The sequence below is a fragment of the Pholcus phalangioides genome, unplaced genomic scaffold (assembly GCF_987345545.1).
Source record: "Pholcus phalangioides strain wild (caught in Gottingen) unplaced genomic scaffold, Ppha-v1.0 ptg000024l_1, whole genome shotgun sequence".
Lineage (NCBI taxonomy): Eukaryota > Metazoa > Arthropoda > Arachnida > Araneae > Pholcidae > Pholcus > Pholcus phalangioides.
This window is the reverse complement of record NW_028301616.1, coordinates 21,798,842-21,822,500: the sequence shown is the minus strand read 5'-3', so window position 1 is coordinate 21,822,500 and position 23,659 is coordinate 21,798,842. Positions and strand designations below refer to the sequence as shown.

Sequence of the window (23,659 nt, the reverse complement as noted above, 5' to 3'; positions counted from 1 at the left end):
TTGTAAAAAAAAGACAATAATAAAAATTCATTACTCACACCATCCATAATGTCTGCAGAGACAGAATATGTAGAGTCTTCAAATTCACCATCATGCAGAGATATTTCGTTTATCTGGAAAGAATCATCTGAAATGGAAAAGGGATAAATTACCATTCATGGGGAAATCTTAATCATTACAATTCCACATTGTACAACGTAGAGGGTGGCGAAAATGAAACCCACATTAACTATTTAAAATGTTTAAGTTTGATTGCTTAAAGTGGGGTTCAGGAAAGTAAAAAAGTTAGCTAATATATACAGGCCATTGACTCTGGACTAACAACCTGGTTGACCATTTACAGCAGTGGCTCTCAAAATGTGTGTCATGGCTCTTGGGAGCATCTTAACTTGCTGACAATACTGATGTGTACTTTTCGGTCTTCGTATCATTTCTTTGTTAGGGCGGGATTAGACTATAAAAGTTTTTGAAAAATTATTTTATAAAGCTTGACAACTGCACCAATAAGCTGACCGGTTGATTATATTTGCTTTAATGTGATCAATAAGCTTATTGGTTGCATTTTTCAAGTTTTGTAAGAGAACTTACATAGTGTAATACTAGCCTTAGATCAGTAGTTTTCATATTTTTGTCACCCGCTGCACCCTTACTCAATTCATGGTTCATCTGCGGCTTCCCAGAATATATATAGTTCAATAGATGTTTTACCTCATACAAAAACCACTTCAGGCATAAATGAGCACACAAAAATTAATACCTTTAGCTTGCAGCGACGCTCCTAGGAACTGTGATGCACACTTTGAGAAACACTGTATTATACTATTCTGGCGCAGGAGACAAAAGTTCAAATTTCATTTATTTAGCTCATGAGCCATAAACAGGAGACAAAGGTTTAAGAACAGATGTTTTGCAGGGTTACGCGATATTAATCAAGCAATTCAAGACAAAAAAAATTTCCGTGTGCGTTTTGGACTCACTCATTTACACAAAAACATTACAAATAACAACAAAAAAAATTTTTTTTTCTTTCTTGAAAAAAAGGGAGATTTTATTACTACACACTCTGGAAAATGAATGGAATTTTTCCAAATCAGGTTGCAATATCACACCTTTGAGAAAGAAAATCAAGTCCTGGACACATTTAAAAAAAATCATAACAGATCAGCATGTGTGTTATGTCAAGTTTTTCTTTTCACAGTGTCATGAGTGAAATTTGAACTTTTTTGCGAAAAGCACTACACCATGATAAGTATTTTAGTACAAACCACACCTTTTTACTTCAATTGATGGATTTGTTATTAATTTTTAAAATGTTTTCAGGACTTCACGTCCACCCTGTATACATTGTAATCAATAAAACCAATATTCTTAACTGGCAACAGTATCTATTAAAAGGTTAATCAAGATTCAACTGTAAGTCATACTAACAAAATTTTGTTAAAATACTACTACTCACTGTATGCATCTTCTCCTGTTTGATCAGATGGTTCCGAGAAACTGCATTCGAAAGCCAAAACTTTTTTACCTTTTTTTATCTCAACATTGAAATCTGGTTTGGCTTTCATCTGCAAAAAAAAAGTTTTTGAAATGGATTTGTAAAATCAAACTAATAAAACATTACAGAGGAAACAACTTTTCCAAAAAAAAAACAACCATTAATCAGGCAATTAACCCATGGATGCTACTCTGTAGTACAAATTTGCCAACTGAGCATGGATGGAACTTGAATGCTGCTCTCTCCAAAATAATGTGTCTATACCATAGCTGCCAACTTTGGAAAATGAGAGTTAGGGATATTTTTACGCAGATCTAAATTCCGTACAAAAATAAATATAAAGGGGATCTCTGAAACAGGGGTGGAAAGTGACTAATTCAGAATTTGCAGCAGCAAATTCGGGATTTGGAGCAATTTTGGAGCAGCAAAATATGGGATTCGGAGCAATTTTGGAGCAGCAAAATACAGGATTCGGAGCAGATATTTATAAATTGGAGCAGTGAAATTAACAATAATATTTTCGTTAACCCTCAACCCTTTTCAAAATAAAACTACACTGTCTTTTGTTATCAAACATCTTTTCGTCAGCTGGATTTTTGTTTTTGGTGTTTTAGGCTTTTGACACCTTGTTTGAAAGAGCGGCTGTCATAAAATTTTTTGCACCCGTCTATTTAAAATAAGTTTTTAATTTCTTTATACTTGGAAAGAAATTGTTGCAAAATGGGAGAGAATTTCGGAAGAATCAACTCGATGTTTGGCGATTCAGCATTCATTATCTGGCGAGATTGGTGATCTTAAACTTGCTATTTGACGAGATTGACGATTTAACGCTCGTTATTCGGCCAAGTTTCTAAACTAACATTCGTAATTCGGCGGACATGCACTATTTACTCCCAGAATGACATTTTTTTTCACGAAACATCAGGATTTAACACAATGACAATCGACTACAGTAATTTCTGCTGCTTCCAGTGACAACATTTTTTTTAAACGGAAACACTCGAATTCGCACTTTAAAGCTGAAAGGCATTGCAAACCATCTTCAGTTCCACGATCAAGGACAATATCGGGGTTTCACGATGAAAAGCCCGATCAGGGGCCGATAGTTTAAGTATAGTGGAATAAAACATGCTCTTCTCTCTTGTAAAGCAACGTTTTGTGGCTAGCAAACAAAATTTTTTTTGCATGTCGACAAAAATTTTTTAGCATCCTTTCTGAAATTCCGGGCATACTGAAGCAAAATTCGCTATTTGGCACAGAAAAATGTGAAAATACGCTATTGGAACAGGATGGCGCAAGATATTAGTTTTGGCGCAGAGTTCCCACCCCTGCTGAAAACATTGTATTTTTCCCTTTTGCAAAAATGTGACATCACCATGGCCAATCAGTAGGTTAAATTACTTGTCATTACTACCCTCAAATCAAATCTCGCCATCTGGTCCGAAACAAGGCATACAGACTCAACGGAAATATGTTCCAGGATGTAACTAGGGAGAAGCGGGCAAGTCTGGTGCTCTGGCTGCTAGACTTGCGAAGATGCAGAATTCACCCTAGTAACTGCTTCTTCTACATTTCACGAGGGCACCAAAATGTGTCCTTGCCCCGGCTGACGAAGTATCTAGCTGTGGCCCTACATATGTTCAAAGCAAATACGAGTAAGCTCTCCAATTTTTAATGTCAAAAGGCTGAATTGATGTTGACTGTTTAGCAAATTTTGTCTTCTCCCCTAGCAAAAATACTTTATACTACATACAAAAATATTTTTTACGATTTTATGCAATGGCAACAATTTACATTACACTTGTGATGTTTCATTTCTGGGATTAAAAACAAAAGCAATGGTCTTTTTTCAGGTACCATTCTCAACACTTGGTTTAATGGAAAAAAAAAGTAAACAGTTTCTGGGAACTGGGGCAATCACACTCATCAACATATACAAAGGAAGGTTAGGTTTCTAACACCCCTCCCTCCAGCAGAGATTACAGTGTTATTTTGCAGGAAAAAGCTCAAACCCTCCCTTTCAGAAGAAAAAAATTTTGAACAACCCTTCTCATTAGAAAATCTCGCTTACACAGCTGATCACAAGTTTGAGTAATGACTCTCAAACAGAGACAGGGTTGACGCTCAAACTCATGACAGCCCCTTAAGCTCAAGAGAATATTATTCAAGAATCAGTCAAGAAAATCTCGAACAGTCATGGAAATCTAACCAACTGCTATAACGTTGTAACCCTAGTACAGAGGATCCCGCTTATAACGTTTTTTTCAGAGAATTGTCATGAAAAACCTTGTAAGTAAGAAAATGCTTCAAACAGGAAATCTTGATAAGTATTAGTAAAAATTAGGACCATGGAAATAAGTCAAACTAAGCATAACCCTCCCACCTATGCTACCAATACAAATTTTTTAGGTAGGGAAGGCAGTTGCTCCCCAAATCTGCCTATGGTACTAAGTGGAAAACCGTTATAAAAGAGAACGTTGTAAGTGGGATTGACTATATCAGAGAGGTCTATAAAAGAAAAAAAATTGATGAGCACTAGAATCATGTTTTGTAAATGTAAGTGGAATAAGAAAAAAAAGAAACTTTTTTTGGGTGGCGATTTCGCACCATTTTAAAAACAATAACTGGTGTGCATCAATGATAAAATACTAAGAACCTAATGAAATAAAAGCTACACATATACCTCTCCAACCACATCTTCCTCTTTTTGATTATCAGGGTCAGTGGCAGTCTCTTCGGCATCAACAGAATGGCTGACATTGGCTTTTATAGTGATACTGGCAGAAAAAAATAATTTTCAAACATTATGGTGGGATAAAAATTCATATCAAGAAGTATTTCAATAATAGTATATTCAAACCATGTTGACCGAATTTCCATTACACCGATTGCCAGGAAAAAAATGATGAAAACAAGAGTATTTTCGACATCGTCTCCAGTGAAAACTCTGGCTTGGGGACCAGCCAAAGATGCCAGCCATTATTTCATAATAAGCGGTTTCCCCTTTTAACAAGGCTAGACTGTACAACTGAAGACATGATTTACAACAACCCATGAAACAAAATTATATTATTTTCAGAGACATTTGATTAAACAACACAGAGAAATCAATAAAATTAATACAAATGCAATGACGAAACTGAATACTAGAGCGAACACGTACGTTTCGTTGTTGAACTTCTTCACCAATGTAACTTCAGCCTCATCATACTTGCATTCGAAATCGCCCATATTCGGCATCGGCATTGATGCTTCTGCTTTCATCTCATTTGCTATCTCTTCTTCCAAAAAAGCAGTTAGCTCTTTATCACCTGGAAATTAGTTTTCAGAAACATCATTGTTTAAAATATAGAATTTAAAAAAAAAAACAATTGATATATAAGGGGTAGTCCAATGAAAACCGGTCAAGCAAAAAAAAAAAGTAACATTATCTCCGAAACAGGCGCAAATTCAAATTGAAGCTATCACCCAACCTCAGAGGAGAATAATATGGGAGAAACTAGTCAGCCCTGTAAAATACAAGACTATCAAATGAACTTCCACAATATGTCGCCATTGCTCTGGATCTGCACCTGCTTTGAAATAATTTCTGAAACTTAATGCATTTATCATATTGAGAAACAACACTGCGGGTGGGATGCAGTTTAAACCCTTTCAGAAATTCGCCAACTGTGCCACCTAGGAAACATTTGTTTACCTTCTGCTTCAAATGGATTATACTGCCTTCTCGGTCTGCTAGGACTTAATCCTGCTCAGTGAAATAATATTGCCATGTTTCCGGTTGTGGTGAAAACAGAGTTGATAATTTCAGTCCGGAGCAGTGGTCCCCTTTAACGGCCGGAGGAGCGAAGCGATGTCTGAACACAGAGAGGCAGCCAAGCCCCAATGAAGTTCCGCCTACAGGTGTAGCCACTGATTCGCATGCACCTATGTTAGCGATTAGACGAAACGTTTTCCGCGCTAATGCATTATTGAACTACGCGTCATTTAACCTCCATCTCGCATTGTTGCAGGATATCCTGCTCAGTCACGATTCAGCACAGATTTTTTTAAATTCTTGATGGTGTTAAATAGCTTCTGTTGGGCCGAGGCCTAGTAACTTCAAATACTTTGCAATTTATTTTTTCTGGCGATTTTAATTTCGTATTGTCGTGACTTATTTTTAACATTTGGTAGTACGAGTTCACCACCCATTCAAAAATTCTGTTGGATTATTTTAATTTAGTACATGCATTTTGGATTATTTGTGCCTCAAGGATTATTATGTGCCCCAAGATTTATTTCAAATGGTTATTGGTTTATTGCTGTGCTGTTCAGGATGGGGAAAAAACAGCAGGTATGAGCAGTGAAAAAGCTTTTTTATTTCCCTTTTGCGGGGTTACATTAGACTCTGCACAGCTTGGCGCCAAAACAGTGCCAAGAAGGGTACTTATACTGCTTTTTCACCTGATATTCCTAATAACCTCTTCAAGAGGGACCCCGAGAAGACACTACAGCCCTGTTAATGTGGTTGCCAAAACTAGAAAAACAGATTCTGCTGTTGGGGTTGCTAATTTTGACATGAAAAAGTCTGTGCATCGACACTGACCACACTTATGAAAAATTAATGTTTTTTCTTGACACCCATCACTTAGCGATACACAAGTTTTGTGATTTGAATTTTGTTGCCGTGATCCTAACCGCAAGCAAAAGAGTTTTATTTATCGAGTTATTCTTGAGCGTGCACTCTGAAACACCTATCTGTAGTTTCATTGGCATTCATTGATTTTTGTGGCCAATGGGATGGCTCATATATAGGCAAGGCTATTTTAAGAGCACCCTTAATGGTCATTAAAAAATTTATAATAAACAGCCCCCACATTCTTTACGAATGGAACTAGCATGCACTCTTTTATAAATAGAAGGGGAGAATACAAACTTTATAACATTTACAGACCCTTGTATATAAAAAATCCATTGCTGTGACACATCCATGAACATTACGCAGCACAGTCTGTTTCAAGTCGTTGTTTCGACATTTAATACGAAATTCGGTTACTATAAAATAGTAACCAGCGTTCTTCGTTTTAACGGCATTCGGCTGTGATATGTTTAGGTGTGTGCGTAAGGGTGACAGAATAAATACACTTGCCTTTGGTGTGCATCTCGCAGCCGCAACTACAAGCGTTCGACCAGGGCTCGCTGACCAGTCTCGAGCCGTCAGCTGCATAGTTGTTATTGTTGCCCCTGTTGCGACTTATCAAAAACATGGACCTGGTGATGTTTCTAACGTTGAATGCCGGGTCCCTGAGCATGCAGTTCTTGGATAATATAGTTCTCGTGCTACCTGGGAAGTACCTCGCCACCTTTACGACGCTTCGCAGAGCCGACAACGACATTCTGACGATTCGATAACGTGAAAATCGTTGAACACGATTTTACAGCTCTGGAAACACAACTCAAGTAACAAAACACGCCGGTGTGGGATCGATGAATTGTCCGAGTTGTCCACTTCATTATGACAAAAAAAACTATAAAAGCGCCAATACTTTTGAAAATAACTGCAACAATAAGCTGACCATATTTTCTCGCAAATTGCCATATCTGTTTTAAAACTTATGCTGGCACCTGCTGTTCAGAAAGCGAATGAAAAACTATCAACTTATATCATTTTTTTTCAACCATAGATGACAGCAGTCACATCATATCTTAGAGGAGAAATAAAGTATTATTTATTTCTCCTCGATGCATCATCTACCGTGTTCTTTTAGCTACTAGGCAAAGCCGTCCAAATTTCTTAAGTCAACAAACATGGCAGCCCACTTGAATTCGAATAAGGTTCCCATGCCCTGATGAAATGTTCTTGACGTTTTTACCGATACAGGCTACCATCCATGTAACAAACTCTCCCCAAAAAAGATTTTATTGGAAAAAAAACCGCGCCAATGATTGTCCTTGTAACGGACAAGCAAAAAATCATCTAAAAGGGCCAGTTGTGGGCTACTGGAAGCTGCGAGGGACCGAAAAGAAGTCGCGTCGTTTGATTTGTTAGCGCGACTAGTAGCTTCCGGTGAAATGCCATTTATATCATGGAGGTTTTATCATGATATAAATGGCATTATATCATGATTTATATACGTTTCTGATGTAAATATGGTCGGTCTTTACCAAAGCTGCATTAAGAGTAAGAGTCACTGAGCTATAAGTAAACCTTTCCCTTATAGCTCAGTGGTAAGAGTTAACTTACAAGCGGCTTTGGTCTTGACTTACTAGAATTTTTCCCCAAAGTACGATTTTGGCTTATATAATTCTATACCGTGAAAAATATTTCCTTGATCAATAGTACACTGCTATCTAGTTTTCAAGAATAGTACTAGACGTGAATATAACTTTCTCTTTTAAAGAATATTAGAGGGTAGCAGTTATTCCATAATCGGTTTTGTTTCCCAGTCTGTCGATAGATGGCACAGAAGGTCCCAATATTTAGACATTAATTTAACATTCATGAACCATGAGAAAAGAAATTGGTTAGCCCTAGGCTGACCATATTTCCTGGAGAGAAATACGGGAAATTGGGATTCTAAATACGGGAAAATACAGGACATCGCCAATCATCGCCAAGAATGTCGCCAAAAGTGAAACAGTTGCGAAATATTGCTGATTTTACGGAAAATCGCAATGAAGCATTACAGCAATTTGCGGTGGATTAAAATGAATTCCACGATTTAAAACGTTCACCAAGATGGGAGATTAATGTTCTTATTTGTATTTGTAAATCACAATATAATTTATGAGTTGAAAAATAATTTCAATCTTTGACTTCAATAAAGAATAAAAATCCAAGTAGGCGTCATGTAAAACCGGGACACTTTCGCCAAAAAGTCGGAGCGGTCAGAAAAAGAAAAAAAAACCGGGATTGTCCCGGGAAATACGGGACGTATGGTCACCCTAAATGTAACTATCATAAAATAATTTGAGTTGAAAAATAATTTCAATCTTCGACTTCAATAAAGACTAAAAATTCAAGTAGGCTTCGTGTGAAATACGAGAAAAACCGGGACACTTTTGCCAAAAAGTCGGGAGGGCCAAAAAAAGAGAAAATACCGGGACTGTCCCGGGAAATACGGGACGTATGGTCACTTTAGTTAGCCCACCACCCACCCAATAATTTAGTGACCTCAAAATTTAAACAGCATATATTCAAGGGTGACTAGCCAAATATCTTGAACCCTTTTGTGGGAGTAAAGACATGGCATCCATATCCATCAGCAGGATCCCTAGACAGGGATTTTTGGCGACCTCCCCCCCCCACTAAACTTTTCATGGGCCCTTTCATAACGAATTTACAATGTAAAAAGCCAAAAACTGGGGACAACCCGGGCTACTCCCTACCCCTGGGGGAAGGACATATATGCGTCCCCTAGGGGGACAGATGCGGGGGTCATGATTGGTCTGGAGGCGTATATGCGTTCATTGTGCGAGAGATATTTGCATAGGCCTTGAAGGCTTACACACTTGAGTCAGACTGAGCCTGAAAATTATTTATAATTTTCCTTAACCTCTAAATCAGTGTTTCCCAAAGGGAGCAATATCGCCCCTGGGAACAAAAATATGGTTTGGGGCGATAGAAGCTAAGGGTTAGCTTGAGTTTGGAGGGAGGGGGGAATGGGGGACGAAAAAAGTGATGAAACAAAGTTTGAAGAAATGCTCTACATCAGTTTCCCAACTTTTTTGTCCCATCGCCCCCTTCTTCACTAATTTTTTCCTCCCATCGCAATCGAACCCATAGGATCATGTGGTATACCCGTAGCTTCTACCGCCCCCCAGGAACTTTCGATCGCCGCCAAGTGGGGCGTTAACGCCCACGTTGGAAAAATCACTGCTCTACATAAGATTTTTAATTTTCCAATAAAGCTCTTTTGCGTTTAATTTGTTTGTTTCACCTTTCCATTAGTTATGTCTTTTTAGTATAGGCAGAGATACAAAGGAGGAGGGCGGTGTTCCCATCAAAAATATGCCCGTAATTAGGCTTGGGTACCGCCATAGAACTCCGGGCCGTCCCAAAAAAGGAGAGGTCTATTGCGTCCCCCCCCCCCGGATCAAACTGAGAACAACTCTGGTCTATTGCTGAAAGTACTCCAATTTACTAAATAATGAGTTCAGCCAGAAGTGTGTGTGTGTGTGTTTCTAACAGTTAAGTGCGTATGTAGTGTTGTGTTGCGTGAAGTTTTTATTGCTGCCATGTAAGATTTCCAACTATGAGTGAAGTGTAATGATTGTATATTTGTACCGTTGCAGAGGCTATTGCTCTCTGTGGCCAGATTTATTAACGGGGAGATCAGCTCACATTTCGTGCCTCGAAACTGGAACTCTCTGTACTACGCTACTACTAAACCACACATGTACCTCGTCCATATTCCTCTGCGGAATTTCTAACGCATTGATACATGTTGAAATGTGCGTGTCTGCGTTGTGAATCTAACGTGAAGCTTCTTTCTGTGTAATGCTTGTTATGGTGTTGCCAGCTACCACATATTTTTCAAACTATGAGTGAAGTGTAATGTTCCCGTAACTAGGCTGGGGCAACCAGAGTCCTGCGAGTTGAATTGGGCCCTACAAAAAATTTACACACATTTTGCATATCAACCCTTTGAAGGGGGAGGACCCCAGAAGGCACGCTGCTGCCTTGACCGTAGTGCAAGCAAGCAATGGGCGGATGCCTAGGTTACATACAGTGCCGTCTTAATGCATGGGTCTACCCGGGCCTCAAGAGAAGAGGAGCCTCAGAAAAATGAGAAGTAGTTTAATTTTTCGAGAATTTGTGAGATAGGGCCTCAGAAAAATCACTTGGCCCAGGGGCCCATGATACTCTTAAGACGGCACTCGTTACATACCCTTAAACGTATCAATGGTTTCGCTGTCTGTGAGCTACATAATTTTTTTTTTTTACGGCCTTTTTTCATTCAAATACCTATAAGTTTCTTGACCACTCTCATCTATATAAAATTGATTTTCTGTCTGCGCGCGTGTATGTTCTCTATACAAATCTACAATTTTAGATCGATCGTCGCAAAATTTTGCATATATACCAAATGGGGCTCGAATTGAACAATAGGCTACTTTAATAGTTTGCCAGACTTGGGCAAAAAACTTTCGTCAATAATCTTTTCTGGGCCTCAGCAATCACTTTCGAAATAATGTTTTAGTTACGGTGGTTCCTCAGCAATGAGTTTCAGACGTGTAATGTGCCTTTGCATTGGTTTGTCACCACCATCGAGCTTATATTATAATAATAATATAAGCTCGATGTTTGTCACTTCTTTAATATCCTTCCAGTGTGTGTATGTATGTATAATAGTTTATGCCTGTTTATAAAGGTTTGTCACATTTTCAATCCTCCCAGTAATGAGCGCTTTTTGAATAGACGTCAGAATCATCATCAGCATCACTGAGGTGCAGGCAAAGGATGAACACCCATATCAGTGTTAAAATAGCCGATTTTACTGTAGAAATGCGGAAATTTAGTGGGGTTTTCTGCCACATCAGTAATTTTAAAAATTGTATTGAATTCTCAATTTTTGAAATATTGAGTTCGCTTAGAGATACGAAGCCCAGCAAATTAGATATGAAGTAATTAGCCGGACCTACTTTTGAGTTGGATATCCCTGCAACAACATTTTGATTTCAACTTTTCATTTATATCCTTTCAAGCATGAAAATTAATGTCTTCGCATTGTCTTTTAATATTCAACTGCTTAAATTCATATAGTTTAGGTTGTTTTAAAATTAATTATGGGCCCATAAAGTACATCGAAGAAATTCCACAGCTTTAACCAAGCACTTTTTGAAGCAGAAACAGGCAGATGGATAACTGGACGTTCGCAGGGAGGGAGAAGTGGGAATCGAAATGACCATCGAGCTTATATTACTGGAGGGAGCATGACGTCAGCGGTCTCCGCCTTGGCATATCTCTAGCCAAGCGAACTCAATATTTCGAAAATTAAAAATTCAATTCAATTTTTAAAATTATCGATGTGGCGTAAAACCCTACTAAATTTCCGCATTTCTATGCTAAAATCGACAATTTTAACATTGATCTCTATGGGGAGATCGTGTTTGTTTGCACAGAGTCATGTGGTATCCTTGCATTAGATGTAGACGACGTCGCGGCGGCTGGATGGTCCCTCCAGTAATACAAGCTCGATGCTAACGACCCTTAAAAAAAGGAGAAAAAATATATATTCATTTCTACGTTTCTTTAAATCTAGATTTGTTTCCTTCATGAGTCGCCATATTGGTTAACTTAGACACGGTTTGTGTGTCCCTCAAAGAAAAAGGGAAATGTCACGTGATCCAAAAACCATCATCCGGGATGAAGAAAACCCGGGCAACACCGGGTATTATAGCTAGTTCCTCATATTTTTGTAAATGGGGCTTTAGCTGCCTATTTAACGCTGGAAAAGTACAGCGTTAAATGCGGGTAAAACGATTTTTCCATATTTAACTGTTTTCCCCCCTCCCAAATTTCCTCCGTTTTTCAAATTCGAATATCTCAGTGAATATTGCACTTAGAAGCATGGATTTTTTTTTTTTTGGCAACTGGAGAGGCAGGTCAAAAACTTTTTGAGTTTTTGTTCGCACACTGTGGGAAACTATAAAAAGTTAATTCTTTTTAATTTAATAACTATACAACCCCTTGAAGCATGACATATCTGAGTACTACTCGCTGTTTGGGAACTTTTTCTAATTAGTGGACCTCTATGATCAACGGTTCACCAATGTCATACTCGTTTCCTATGCACCCTGTGTGTATATATACATCTGCTTTGTGGATCATAAAATATTTTGCACTGTTTGCAACAAGCCCTCGGCTGACTAGAAATGTTCTGCAGTAAACATTCTCATAATAGTGTTTTCCACACTTTTCTTGAAATTCTTCCTTCCAGATTGTTCTGCAACGTATGTCCCAGATTCCGGCACATTCTACTTTGGTGTTTAGGATTAATTACAAGCATACAGAATTAACCACTTTTATCCTGAAGATCTGATCTCTCCTAATAATGTACGAAAATGGGACAAAACTCCAGTTACAGCAGTTGAGATCTTGTCCACTCATAGATGTCTATCAACTGTGTATGTCAGGGCTTGACAAATTGTCCAAGTCAAGTAAAGTCGGGAGCGGAAGCCCAGGTCGATAAGATACTCATCAAAAGTACCAAAGGATGTATGCAAGTTCGATACCCGGTTCATCCTTGTCAGAAACTTTCCTGACACAGGGGTACAACAGAACTGGCGACATGACCACAGAAAAAACAACAGCAATGAGGAGTTAGTGCATTAACCTCTCAGTGAGTATTAAAAAAAAATGCTATATTTCAGAATAAATTTTAGGTGAAGGTCCAGTTGGCATGTGTGCAGAAAATGGCTGTGCTGTGATAAAAATGATTGCATTAAAAAAATATTTAGGTCAAAGCACAATTTCTTAGGAGCCATAACATTTTGCTTAAGAGAAAAACTGTCCTAAATAATGCTTTTTTTTACTCTCCTCTCCATGTTAAAAGACGTAGCGTGTAATGAAATCAGAAAATTTTTGTCTTCCCCCCCAGAGACTACAATTTAGCGACCATCAATTTAAAATTTTAGGCAAAAATACTGATTTTCCAGTCGCTGTGACAAACCTGGGATTTGTTCAGTCCCTGGTGTATGTCGATACAAGAAATATCAAATAAATAAAGACACCAGCTTGGTAGTAGAGTTACTTTTCTATGTTTATTATAAGACTTGTTCATTAGTAACCATGCCTACCAGTAGTACAAAAAGAACAATATCAGTATTTTTTTGTCGATAATAACAATTATCATCACTATAGCTTTTATTTTTTTTTAATTATTATTTTGTGAATCGAAAACACTTTTTTTCCCTTTCGATAGGAAGAAAAAAATCTAATTTGTGGGGGAAAATGTTTTTTGTTTTCGATTAGCTAAATTTGATGTCCGAAAACATCCACTCGATAAGCTAATTTTCACGAGGTAATACTAAGTTCTGTGCTGCATTTGCATCATAACTAAAGTTAAAAAAATAATAATAACAATAGAAAGTGCCAGGTACATATACAAATGGAAAAAGTAGTAATAACAACGTAAACTCTAGATAAAACATGAATTTGCATTTCAAGTAATACAAATCCCTTTTTTTAGTTTCTCGAAATAAAGACGCTTTGATATATAACTTTGTGAACAGGATGACTCTATACATTTAATGCGAAATATACACAATTGTCATTTTTTTCGGTCCTCGTATCGAAACCAACAGAGATATATATCATTGAGCAAGTCAAGACATGGAAGAAAAATACGACTCGTTCATTTGATGCATTAAAAAAAAAACAACGGAGCAAGGTGATGTTATAAGTCAGGGATGCACAACCTTTCAGTTTGCGGACCAGATATGCAGTATTTTTGCTGCTCTTTGGCCAGAAACTTGATTACATGTATATAATGATGTCCGTAAGACTCGTATTTCATGAGACATTCCCGTAATTTTGGAAATCAAAATATTTTATAAAAAATGTTGCTCCCCCGTCCCCTCCTAATATTTTCAATGAGGGGTTCGCTTGAATTTTTATTCTTTATTGAAATCAAGAATTAAGATTTTACTGAATCAGATAATTATCATAATATATTAAAATCTATATCAATTAATATTTTCCGTGTAATTGGCAATTGTTCTGCAATTTTAACAATAGTTGGCAACTTTTGATAACTTAATTGGCTTTAATTAGCAACTTGACTTGGACAAATTTTTTGGCTATTAATGGCAACTTTAATTGGTGACTTTACTTGCCTTTGATGATTCTTTTTGGCTATAAAAAACGACTTTACTTGCTTTTGAAATTTTTTTTTTTTACTATAAATGGCCATATGTTACTTGCTTTTGAACAATTTTTTTGGCAAAAATCTGCACTTTTACTTGCCTTTAAAGGTGTTTTCGGCAATAATTTGTGATGTCTGATATGGTTCCTGAATTCCCATATTTTTTATCGAGGAGCTCTGGTCAGCCCTAGGTACAGATCACATTGCTAATTATCTACCAGAGCACCTTTCACAGGCCGGAGGTTGTGCACCCCTGTTGTAAGTAGTCAATAGTGGATTGGAACCTATGGAAATCAGATACAAGTCTTTGATTCAGTTAAATGTTAATTGTGTGGAGGAGATTAACACATTTTGTCACAAGAAAATTAAGGTCATCAGAGAATAAAAAACTCTGAACGTTTTGTTTCACTATTTTTACATACATTGATTTACATAATAATAAGCGACTTCTAACAATACAGTAGCACATCTGCATAATCGTATACATATTATCACGTACAGAAATAAACAAATTAAATATGAATCAATAAATTCATTGAAGCTCCAAAACAAAATTGATAACGACATTTTGATGCATGAATTCCCGTACAGGCTGAAATAGAAATGACAAAATATGTCTGCACAACTAAATATAAACAAAGTAAAAACTATTGAGCAATTATACGATTTTCTCCAAGAACTTTCTTTTTTTATATATACACACTCTAAATTTATTCCTCTTTGAATGTTTGCCTATTTAAGGGGAAAAATTTTGACCTGCAAGATAGAAAAATTTATATTCTTTCTTGCAATTTTTTACTGTATTCTTTTAATAAGGTTTTCTGATTAGATTTGAATTGGGACGAAATTGAAATGAAAAATTAGAATTCACATTCAATCATAGTGGTAGCTAGGATTTTGTTCAGGGGTGGGGTTTGAGCATCACGTACAGTTTCAATTATTTCCTACAAAATCCTCATTCTGTGTAAATTGTGATAAGCATTTTCGACATCACCATCTGTGTAATATAATATTATAGAAGAAACATTAAGCAGTTTTCTTTCATCTCGGATGTACAGATTGATAAATAACGAATTACATGTTGAGGTCGTTAACTACAGTGAAACCCATCTAGGATGAGCACTCTACGAGACGGAAACCAGTCTTCAATGGAATTGAAAGACAGTCCGATTAGTGCCTTCATGTTCCACTGTAACAAATTTGAAAGATGTTTTAAAATTTTATCGAAAGGATAAGAAATGAGGGAATTCCAAACTACATACTATATGTTACGGGTCCCTTTCAATATTTTTTGGAACTGGAGTACTACAATTCAAAGCCACAACTAGATGCTTGGTCAGCTGGGCCAATCACATTTTGATGCCCCCCCACCCCCGTAATGTTGAAGAGGTTAAAGGGTGAAATTTGCGCTCTCCCCTGTTCCAATGCTGGGGCACCAGACCTGACTTTCCTTTCCCCCCCCCTAGTTGCAGCCCTGCTACTGTTCTGAAAAGAGCATCATATGGTAACTTGATATGGCATATACTTAAATTCAGATTATGGTCATGCTACTCCATGAATTCATCTGAAAACAAAAGGGACAGTTTTATTAGTATATCTATATGAAGACCTTCATGAGGACGAACATAGCACACCCTTGAGTGCTCAAGTCCTCATGTGTACTTGGTTGAAGGTGCCTGATATATGCATCTACCCTCTTTAAATATCATCATGGTTATGACATTTTATTGCCCATTGATGAACATAAAAAAATACTCAACTGAGTTTGATTGAAGCTTTTCGGTAACCGAACACAGTTTCCAAAACAAAAAGGTCATGAGAAAAAAAACTACGGAATATTACAGTTTTAGTCAAAGAAACATATGGAATGTCAGGGCGCTATCAAAATAATCCAAGACTAACGAAATAAAAAATATTAATTAAAAAAAACACCAATCTATAATCATTTGTCATGGCAAAAAAAAAGACGCGAGGAAAAACCCCACATGCCAATGAAACCAAATTCTGCAGCCATTTCCAACAAACTCCTTTACATTCATGTATTGAATAACACGTCCTCATTCATAAATATCGTCGCATTTGCCTATATTGAAAAAAAAGTATTCAGTGAGCATGAAAATCCAGGTGGATAAGCCAGGTGGTCTAATGTAAACAAAGGATGTTCAGAAGTGTTGCAAGTTTGATACTAGATTCTTCCCTGACACTGAGCTACAACAGAAATACTAACAACATAACCACAGAAAAAGATTTTAACAGCATGAAGTCCCAAGAGCAGATTGGATTAGTGCACCAACCTCTCGGCAAGATATAAAGAAAAAGATCAAAGTTATTGTTTGGAATCAGCAATAAACTGTAGGTCCCTGTCTAGTCCCTCATACACACAGAATGACTATAAAACCACGAAAATGACCAATGGTCAACAAAACATTCAGTCATCTGTTGAATATTTTAAGTGCATGAAAATTGTAATCATGTGTAATGGTGGTTCCTGTGGCCAGCAGCAAGAATGAAAAACATACTTGGATATTCCCGACACGTTTGTGTTACTCATATTGCAGCGACCAAGGGGTACGGGAGTGTATAAGAAACTAGTGATGGAAACAACTGCATTATTTTATTCTACACCACACATACTCGAGAAGCAAGGCAAAGGAGAGAAAGGGGCCACTCAACGAGATGCATGACTTAAACAAACCTGTTTGTTTCACCTTGATCCGTGGATTTTCGCTGATTGGTCCATTTCTCCTGTTTTTTCTTTCCTCTCTTCTGTAGAGGGATCATCATCATCACATCCTTGCATTTAGAAATTCCTCTGGTCATTTTCTCTATTCTCTTCCTTTACTATATGTGGACGTCTTTTCCTCCACCCCCCATGCATTTTTCTTCCTAGTCGCAATTCTTGTAACTCATACCTCTTTGTTCCACCATGAGCGCATCTTTAGAATAAATATGGCTCCATTAACATACCCTGTCATAATGCACAATCAGTTAAACAGCGGTTTAATGACTCCACTCTATAAAATTAGCAAGCCTGCTGAGAGCCCCGATTTTGATTTTTAAAAAAGCAAAATTTCCTCAAAAACTCAAGCGTTTGGAGAGTTTTTTCAACATAATGTAGAAGACATTTGTCACACAGATAACTACGAAAAGGTATGACTTCAATTCTCCAAGATCAATTATTCAATGTGTCTCATCACTTATCATTCGTGCATGTAGGAAGTCATTCAATAGCATTACATCTTCAAGGTAGGGAAAAAACACTATATCAATTTACTTGATTTTGTGTGTTGTGAGGGTAATTTTCATCATTCAATTGATTCTAAGCTATGATAAGGTACCTGGGAGAGATACAGAGCAGACTCGTTGCACTCCATCTTAGAGTGGCAAAACCAGTTTTCTGTTCAAAGCGAAGTCCAATTGTTTAAAAAAAAAGGGCATAGGGAACAGTAATATTAGTTGTAGTGGTAATATCGATGTCACACTTCACACAAATATGGTGAAAGAGCCAGCCTGGTGTTTCCAGGAGCTCTAAGCTATGATGAAAGATTTTCAAGCTGTTAGACTGCCATCATTCAAAATTTTCTATCAATTTTGTTGGCTGAAACGGCAGCATCTTCAGGTAAAAAGACTCCTGGAGGGGGATAGAAAGTAAAAAAAAAACCAGTTTCTTTAGTGATGACTGTAAATGTTGTCATACAGAGTGGTGCGTATTGTATCTACAAATTTTAATCCTCAACCCTGTCAGAATATGTATATTTGCACAGTATATCTACACTTATTGAAAGCTGGAATACATGCCCTTGGATTCTTAACCACAGATCTTTTGAGACTTCAGAAGTTTCTGTGAGCTTTGATTATAACACAATTACTTCACTGTTTTTACCTCACTATATATGCTAAATATTACTTTATAGAGGGGTCCTTGGCCTTGGTTTTATTAGACAAAGGGTGTGCAAAACACAAAAGGTTAGGAACCCCTGAAATAGACCGTTGGCTGGTACAGACCTGAATTTCAAGAAAATTTTTAAATTTTTTTTTCATGTAAGGCTTCTGACGATGCAAACAATTGAGTATGGTGGCAATTTTCACATAAAGGATTGATTTTTGGTCCCTAACTCTTGAAATATGAAGACGAGCCTATGGCAACTATGAATCAAACCTTCAACATACTTATAGACATGAAAATTCAAATATTTATCATCTTTACTTCAAAAATATGGCAGCACCAGCAAGAACACAAATCAAGCATAACTCTGGCAACATAAATATATAAGGACCACACATACACTCACCCCTCACATTCCGACATGTACAGCTTATTATAAAAATTGCGCAGAGGAATGTGCATGAGGTCCATGTATGGTTAAATAACAGTAACTACAAATGCTTGTTTCCAATATGAAATTTCGCGGAATGAACATCCAAGAATCAAGAGTAGACAGTTGATGGATGCCATTTGGTTCCAGCAGGACAACTTCAACAGACATTTACAAATTTTCTGATTTCCTTACAGGGCCATTTCGCTTAATGGATTGAGAGAATAGCTCTAGACAACCTCTCCTAGGATCATGTGAAGGAGAAGCAGGCTTTGTAGATATAGGTCATTTGTATACATTTGAAGAATTGAAAACTGACATCAGCCATGTAATACATACTATGTAAATAGTGTGAATCACATCATTGAAATAAATTACTTTGAACAATGAAGAGAGATAAAAGACATTTGGAAGATGTTATTTTCAAGGTGAGCTGATGTTTGTATATCGTTACATGCTATACATCATATAAATTGCCTGAATGTGTTAACATATAAACTTACTATAAGTACTCTCGCTACTTTTCAGAGTTTTGATTTAAAGTTAGTAGATACAATACACGCTGCAGTGTATTTCACCATTTCAAAGTTCTGTACTTCCTCTTTTCATAGGAAGTGTGTGGCTTAAGAGATTTAAATGCATATACAGCATAGCAAATGCTACTTGTTCGAAATTTCTTAAAAACATAAATACCTATCTACACACACAAAAATGCATTTTTTTCTCTTTTTCTTAAAAAAAAATTTGTTTACATTTTCTAATTTCGTCACATGTTATCCTAACTTTGGCTATATTTCAATATACAGTAATGGGAAAGACATTCAAAATGAGAAAAAACGAGAATATTTCTAAAATATTACCAGAATAATTTCTAGTGATTGCTAATGAGATGTTACTACAGATTGGGTGGTAAAGGCCAGAAAAACATACCTTTGAGCTGTAACTATCTGACAAAAAAAAGATTTTGAAGTTTTACAGCAGAAATTAACATTTCAATCAAAGTCCTGTTGCTCAGGCACTGGCACCTCCCCTAAATGTTTGCATAACAGCGAATTCACGTTAAATGCAATGAAGTAATACACAAGTCTGAGAACATTCAATCATATATTCAAGTCCCATGAAAATTCATTGTCGAACTTGTCCACCCAATAATTTCAGCACGGCTGATTCAGACTCTTATATAGATTTAGCAGTAAATTTTTAGTAAGCAGCTATTCGGGGGAAAAACTATAAACATCACACACAGACAAACACACGCAAAAAAATATGGCTTATCAACAATTATTGACGGCCACATGGGGATAGACTAATTTTCGAATTAATATAATATAAATTTATATTTGATTTCTAAAAATCATCATCGGCTGTAAGTGATTGTGATGAAATGTAAGAAAATGTAAAATTTGGAAACAATTACATTAAATAAAATTCTCCAGTGGGAGAGGGGCTTACATTTAAACTGTGGGGGAAACAAATAAGTCAACTTTTTTAGTCTTACTAAAATTGTGATAAACACAAACACAGGCACAATTAATTATTCAAAGTCCTAGCGGGCACCTTTAGCAGCTGATTTTAAAAGATGGCAGCAAAGTGGAGTAACATTTATATTGAAGTTATTTTCAAGAGAATTTGGAAATTATAGCACTGTACAACTTGATTGCAATGTTGACAAAGTAGAACCATAAGTGTCGAGCTTTCTGGTACCGCAGGAACACCACTCGGCACATCAGTATCATCATTACAAAGTGTGTAAACTGTGTGTACAAGTGTATCCTGCAAAAATAAATTTACATTACAGTTATTACGAATGTGTGAATCATATATTTATTTCATTTACAAATTTTAAAACTGATAGCAAATATTTATAAAATTTCCCAATATTTAACAATGGTATTTTTTAGGAATGCAGTCAAACATCGTTAATGCGAAATAATACTTTATATGCATCATGTACTCCCCATTCAGGCCCATCTTTACCAGACGTGCGGCTTGAAGCAAATTGATCAGAGAGACGTCTTATGTAGGCTTTAGGCTTTCATTGATTTTTGTTATCATTGTCATAGTTGAAAAGCAGCTACTTTGTCTTGTTGTTAAAAGAAAAAAATACTCTTTCATCTCTATTCTGCTACTACGGGACTCCTCAAAGTGTAGGACCAACTGCGCCCGCACACTTCCACTAAGAGGGCTGCCTCCGATTTCATCCCGTCAAAGTGAATCTTTTAAAACTTTACACATTAGAATGAATTTTGGTTAACGTGAATAATTTTAATGGTTCATTCGAGTTTGCAGTAACAAGGTTCAACCCTCATTTGGGTAGGAAACCAGCATAAAAAAACCTTATTCAAAACAGGGAAAGCAGATGGCAGCAGCAATATAACACGAAGCAAGTGTAACTCTGACAACACGAATATATTAGGGCCATACATATACCCACATACAGCATATAAATTCCATAAAGGAATGTGTGCAAGGTGCATGAACGGTTAAGTGTCATAAATAAAATAGACAAGCAAAAATTACCAGCCATAGTGCCGAATAATAGAGACAAGAATATTATTTTGCACTCTGGCTGATAATTTATAATGAAAAAAAAACAACACAATTGTTATTATAATAATTTTTAAAAAAATTGAATTCAAACCGAATAATGAAAATGTGTGTGAATGACCGAGTTAGAATTACCTTTTCAAAGATTTTCTAGCAACTGGTAGGGAAGAAGGTTCTTCTTTCAAGAGGAACTTCCGGATCCCGCATATGTAGTCTTCAAAGTATGATGGCCAGCACAAATTCTTTATATCAAAATTGAAGTCCTATTAAAAAAAATCAGAGCATGTAACATTCAATTGTGTGGAAGAGGTTTTGTGAATTCAACCTGCGGCATTCATTTCAGAAAAATATACCAAAATATGTTTTTTTTCCTGATTAGTTTTGTTAATTATATCAATTGAAACGCTAGGAAATAGATTTTGTAAAAAAAAACCCTATTATTTTGTGAATAAAAAAAGAATTAACGTATATACATACTTGTGTATAAGTATTCTTTATGGGCATTGAATGATATTTCATCATGTATATATATATTGTTTGTAATTGTATTTTTTATTGGGTTGCTGTATTTTTGAAATATATGGCATCCATATTTGCTATGGGCATCTTTTTTCTCAGCCACCTTGTTGGGCATTTTGCCTGTCGTGCCGTTGTATTTATAAGCTGAACTAACCGTTTTGGTAGTTCTGAAGGGGGGGGGGGGGGATTTTAATTTTGTAATAAATTGAAAATCAGTGCATAAGTGGACCTCCAAAAATCAGCAAATTTTATAGGGGAAAAAATTCTGTATATTTTCATGCAATAAAAGTTATAATGAAAAATGATTTAACTTTCTAATCCATTTCTTCCGATTCTCCAAGCTCTGCATTGAAAAAACCAAGTCATCATAGGTGTGGCACCTTCGTTTTCATCTTCGACTGTGCTGTAATCACTGTCGTCACTTTCAAAGAGGATTTAGTCTTTATTTCTGTCCATCGCGTTACTTATACAACACTTTTTTAAGGATTTGATGATGATGATTTCGGTGGAAACAGAATTCTGTGCCTTGTGTACCCACGGCCAACTAGACCAATGTCCAGTTTCTTTAAGGGACCACTTTTTGTTGTTTCTCTATCTTCGGAAAAGTCATTAATTCGATCCATAAATTCCTTAAATAACCTTTAAAAGGGTTGTTGATACTCACGTCTAAAGACTGTGAAATTGACTACGCTTTTATTTTTTTACTTTGGCTCTAACATCATCTGTTCGGTGGGGTTTGATCATAGCTGCAAAAATCACTCTACTGATTAGTGATGCCATGTAAAATAGTTCAATGAGATCACAGATCATCAAGCTCGTCATGCTATATGATTTGGTAAAGTGGGAATCAATATTTTCTCCTCAAAGACTGACTCTTGTATAAGCCAAATACCCCCCCCCCCCAGTTTTTTGGCATATTCTGCTTTGGAGCACTTTAATCATCACAAATACAGTGCATTTGAGTTGCAACTGAATTCAGTTCGAACACAGTTAAGGGATCAATGTTAGGACGATATGAGGTTTTCGTTGTCCAGGGAACTGATTTAATCTCTGAACAACTAACTCTTGACACAAAGTAATAACATCTGAACTAGTTTTTGACATGCAACTGCCTGCCATACATGCGTTTGATTTGGTTACACACTCCTGCATCCTTGCAGTGTCATCTGATTCGCTAAATTTGGGTTTGACTGCATATGCAACATTCATATATTTTCCACCATTATTTTAACCAATTCATATCAGGTTTTGAATTCCTTACCTCTTTGTCTTTACTCGTGAGCTGCTCTTGAAGCATGAGTACATTATTGCAATTGAATGTCCACTCATGAGTGGTGAAATATTCAAGACACTGAGTAGCACGATGTAACTTTTTATACAATGGAACTAATCTGTAAGAAAAGTGCATGCATCGGTTATAAAGTAAATAGCTTGCTGTTTGAACAAAATAATTAAAAAATTTTCAAAGTGATACCTGGAGAATTGAATCAAATTCATATTATAGAAGTTGAATAAGTTTGTACGATTGTCTATTAAAAGAAGCCTCTTTTGTGGACACCAATGGGGTAAAAACATTTATCTTTAAAAGAGGGGGGGGGTGATAGTTAATCAGGTGTTTGGAGTTCATACTTTCAAATACAAATACAAATACAAATACAACGCCACAACAGGCAAATTGCCCAACGAGGTGGCTGACTTAAGAACATCATGGATCCCCGAGCCCTACCTACTACTGCTACACCACACATACAGCCCCCCCCCCCCGCGGAACCCCCAACGAATCGGTACATGCGGGAATGTGCGTGTACGTGTAGTGAAACCTGACGTGAAGTGTTTTGTTTCTCTGTAATGCTTGTTATGTGTAGTGCTGCCATCTGCCACCAGTTTTTCTAACTGTGAGTGAAGTGTTATGATTGAATGATTTATCGTTG

General features: G+C 36.7%; 2 protein-coding genes across 2 annotated transcripts in view; both read right to left on the bottom strand.

Moving 5' to 3' along the window:
• P32 (complement C1q binding protein P32) overlaps window positions 1-6,986 on the bottom strand; it is a 7,418-nt gene extending 432 nt beyond the window's left edge. The window contains exons 1-5 of the mRNA XM_089251213.1: window positions 6,627-6,986; window positions 4,659-4,806; window positions 4,179-4,272; window positions 1,457-1,565; window positions 39-127 (exon numbers count right to left, since the gene is read on the bottom strand). Of these exons, the coding sequence (XP_089107339.1) occupies window positions 39-127; window positions 1,457-1,565; window positions 4,179-4,272; window positions 4,659-4,806; window positions 6,627-6,873 (687 nt within the window). The 5' untranslated portion in view covers window positions 6,874-6,986. The remainder of the gene's footprint in view (window positions 1-38; window positions 128-1,456; window positions 1,566-4,178; window positions 4,273-4,658; window positions 4,807-6,626) is intronic.
• Window positions 6,987-19,396: 12,410 nt separating this feature from the next.
• LOC149068981 (putative fatty acyl-CoA reductase CG5065) overlaps window positions 19,397-23,659 on the bottom strand; it is a 59,629-nt gene continuing 55,366 nt past the window's right edge. The window contains exons 12-14 of the mRNA XM_089251296.1: window positions 22,990-23,119; window positions 21,345-21,472; window positions 19,397-20,435 (exon numbers count right to left, since the gene is read on the bottom strand). Of these exons, the coding sequence (XP_089107422.1) occupies window positions 20,282-20,435; window positions 21,345-21,472; window positions 22,990-23,119 (412 nt within the window). The 3' untranslated portion in view covers window positions 19,397-20,281. The remainder of the gene's footprint in view (window positions 20,436-21,344; window positions 21,473-22,989; window positions 23,120-23,659) is intronic.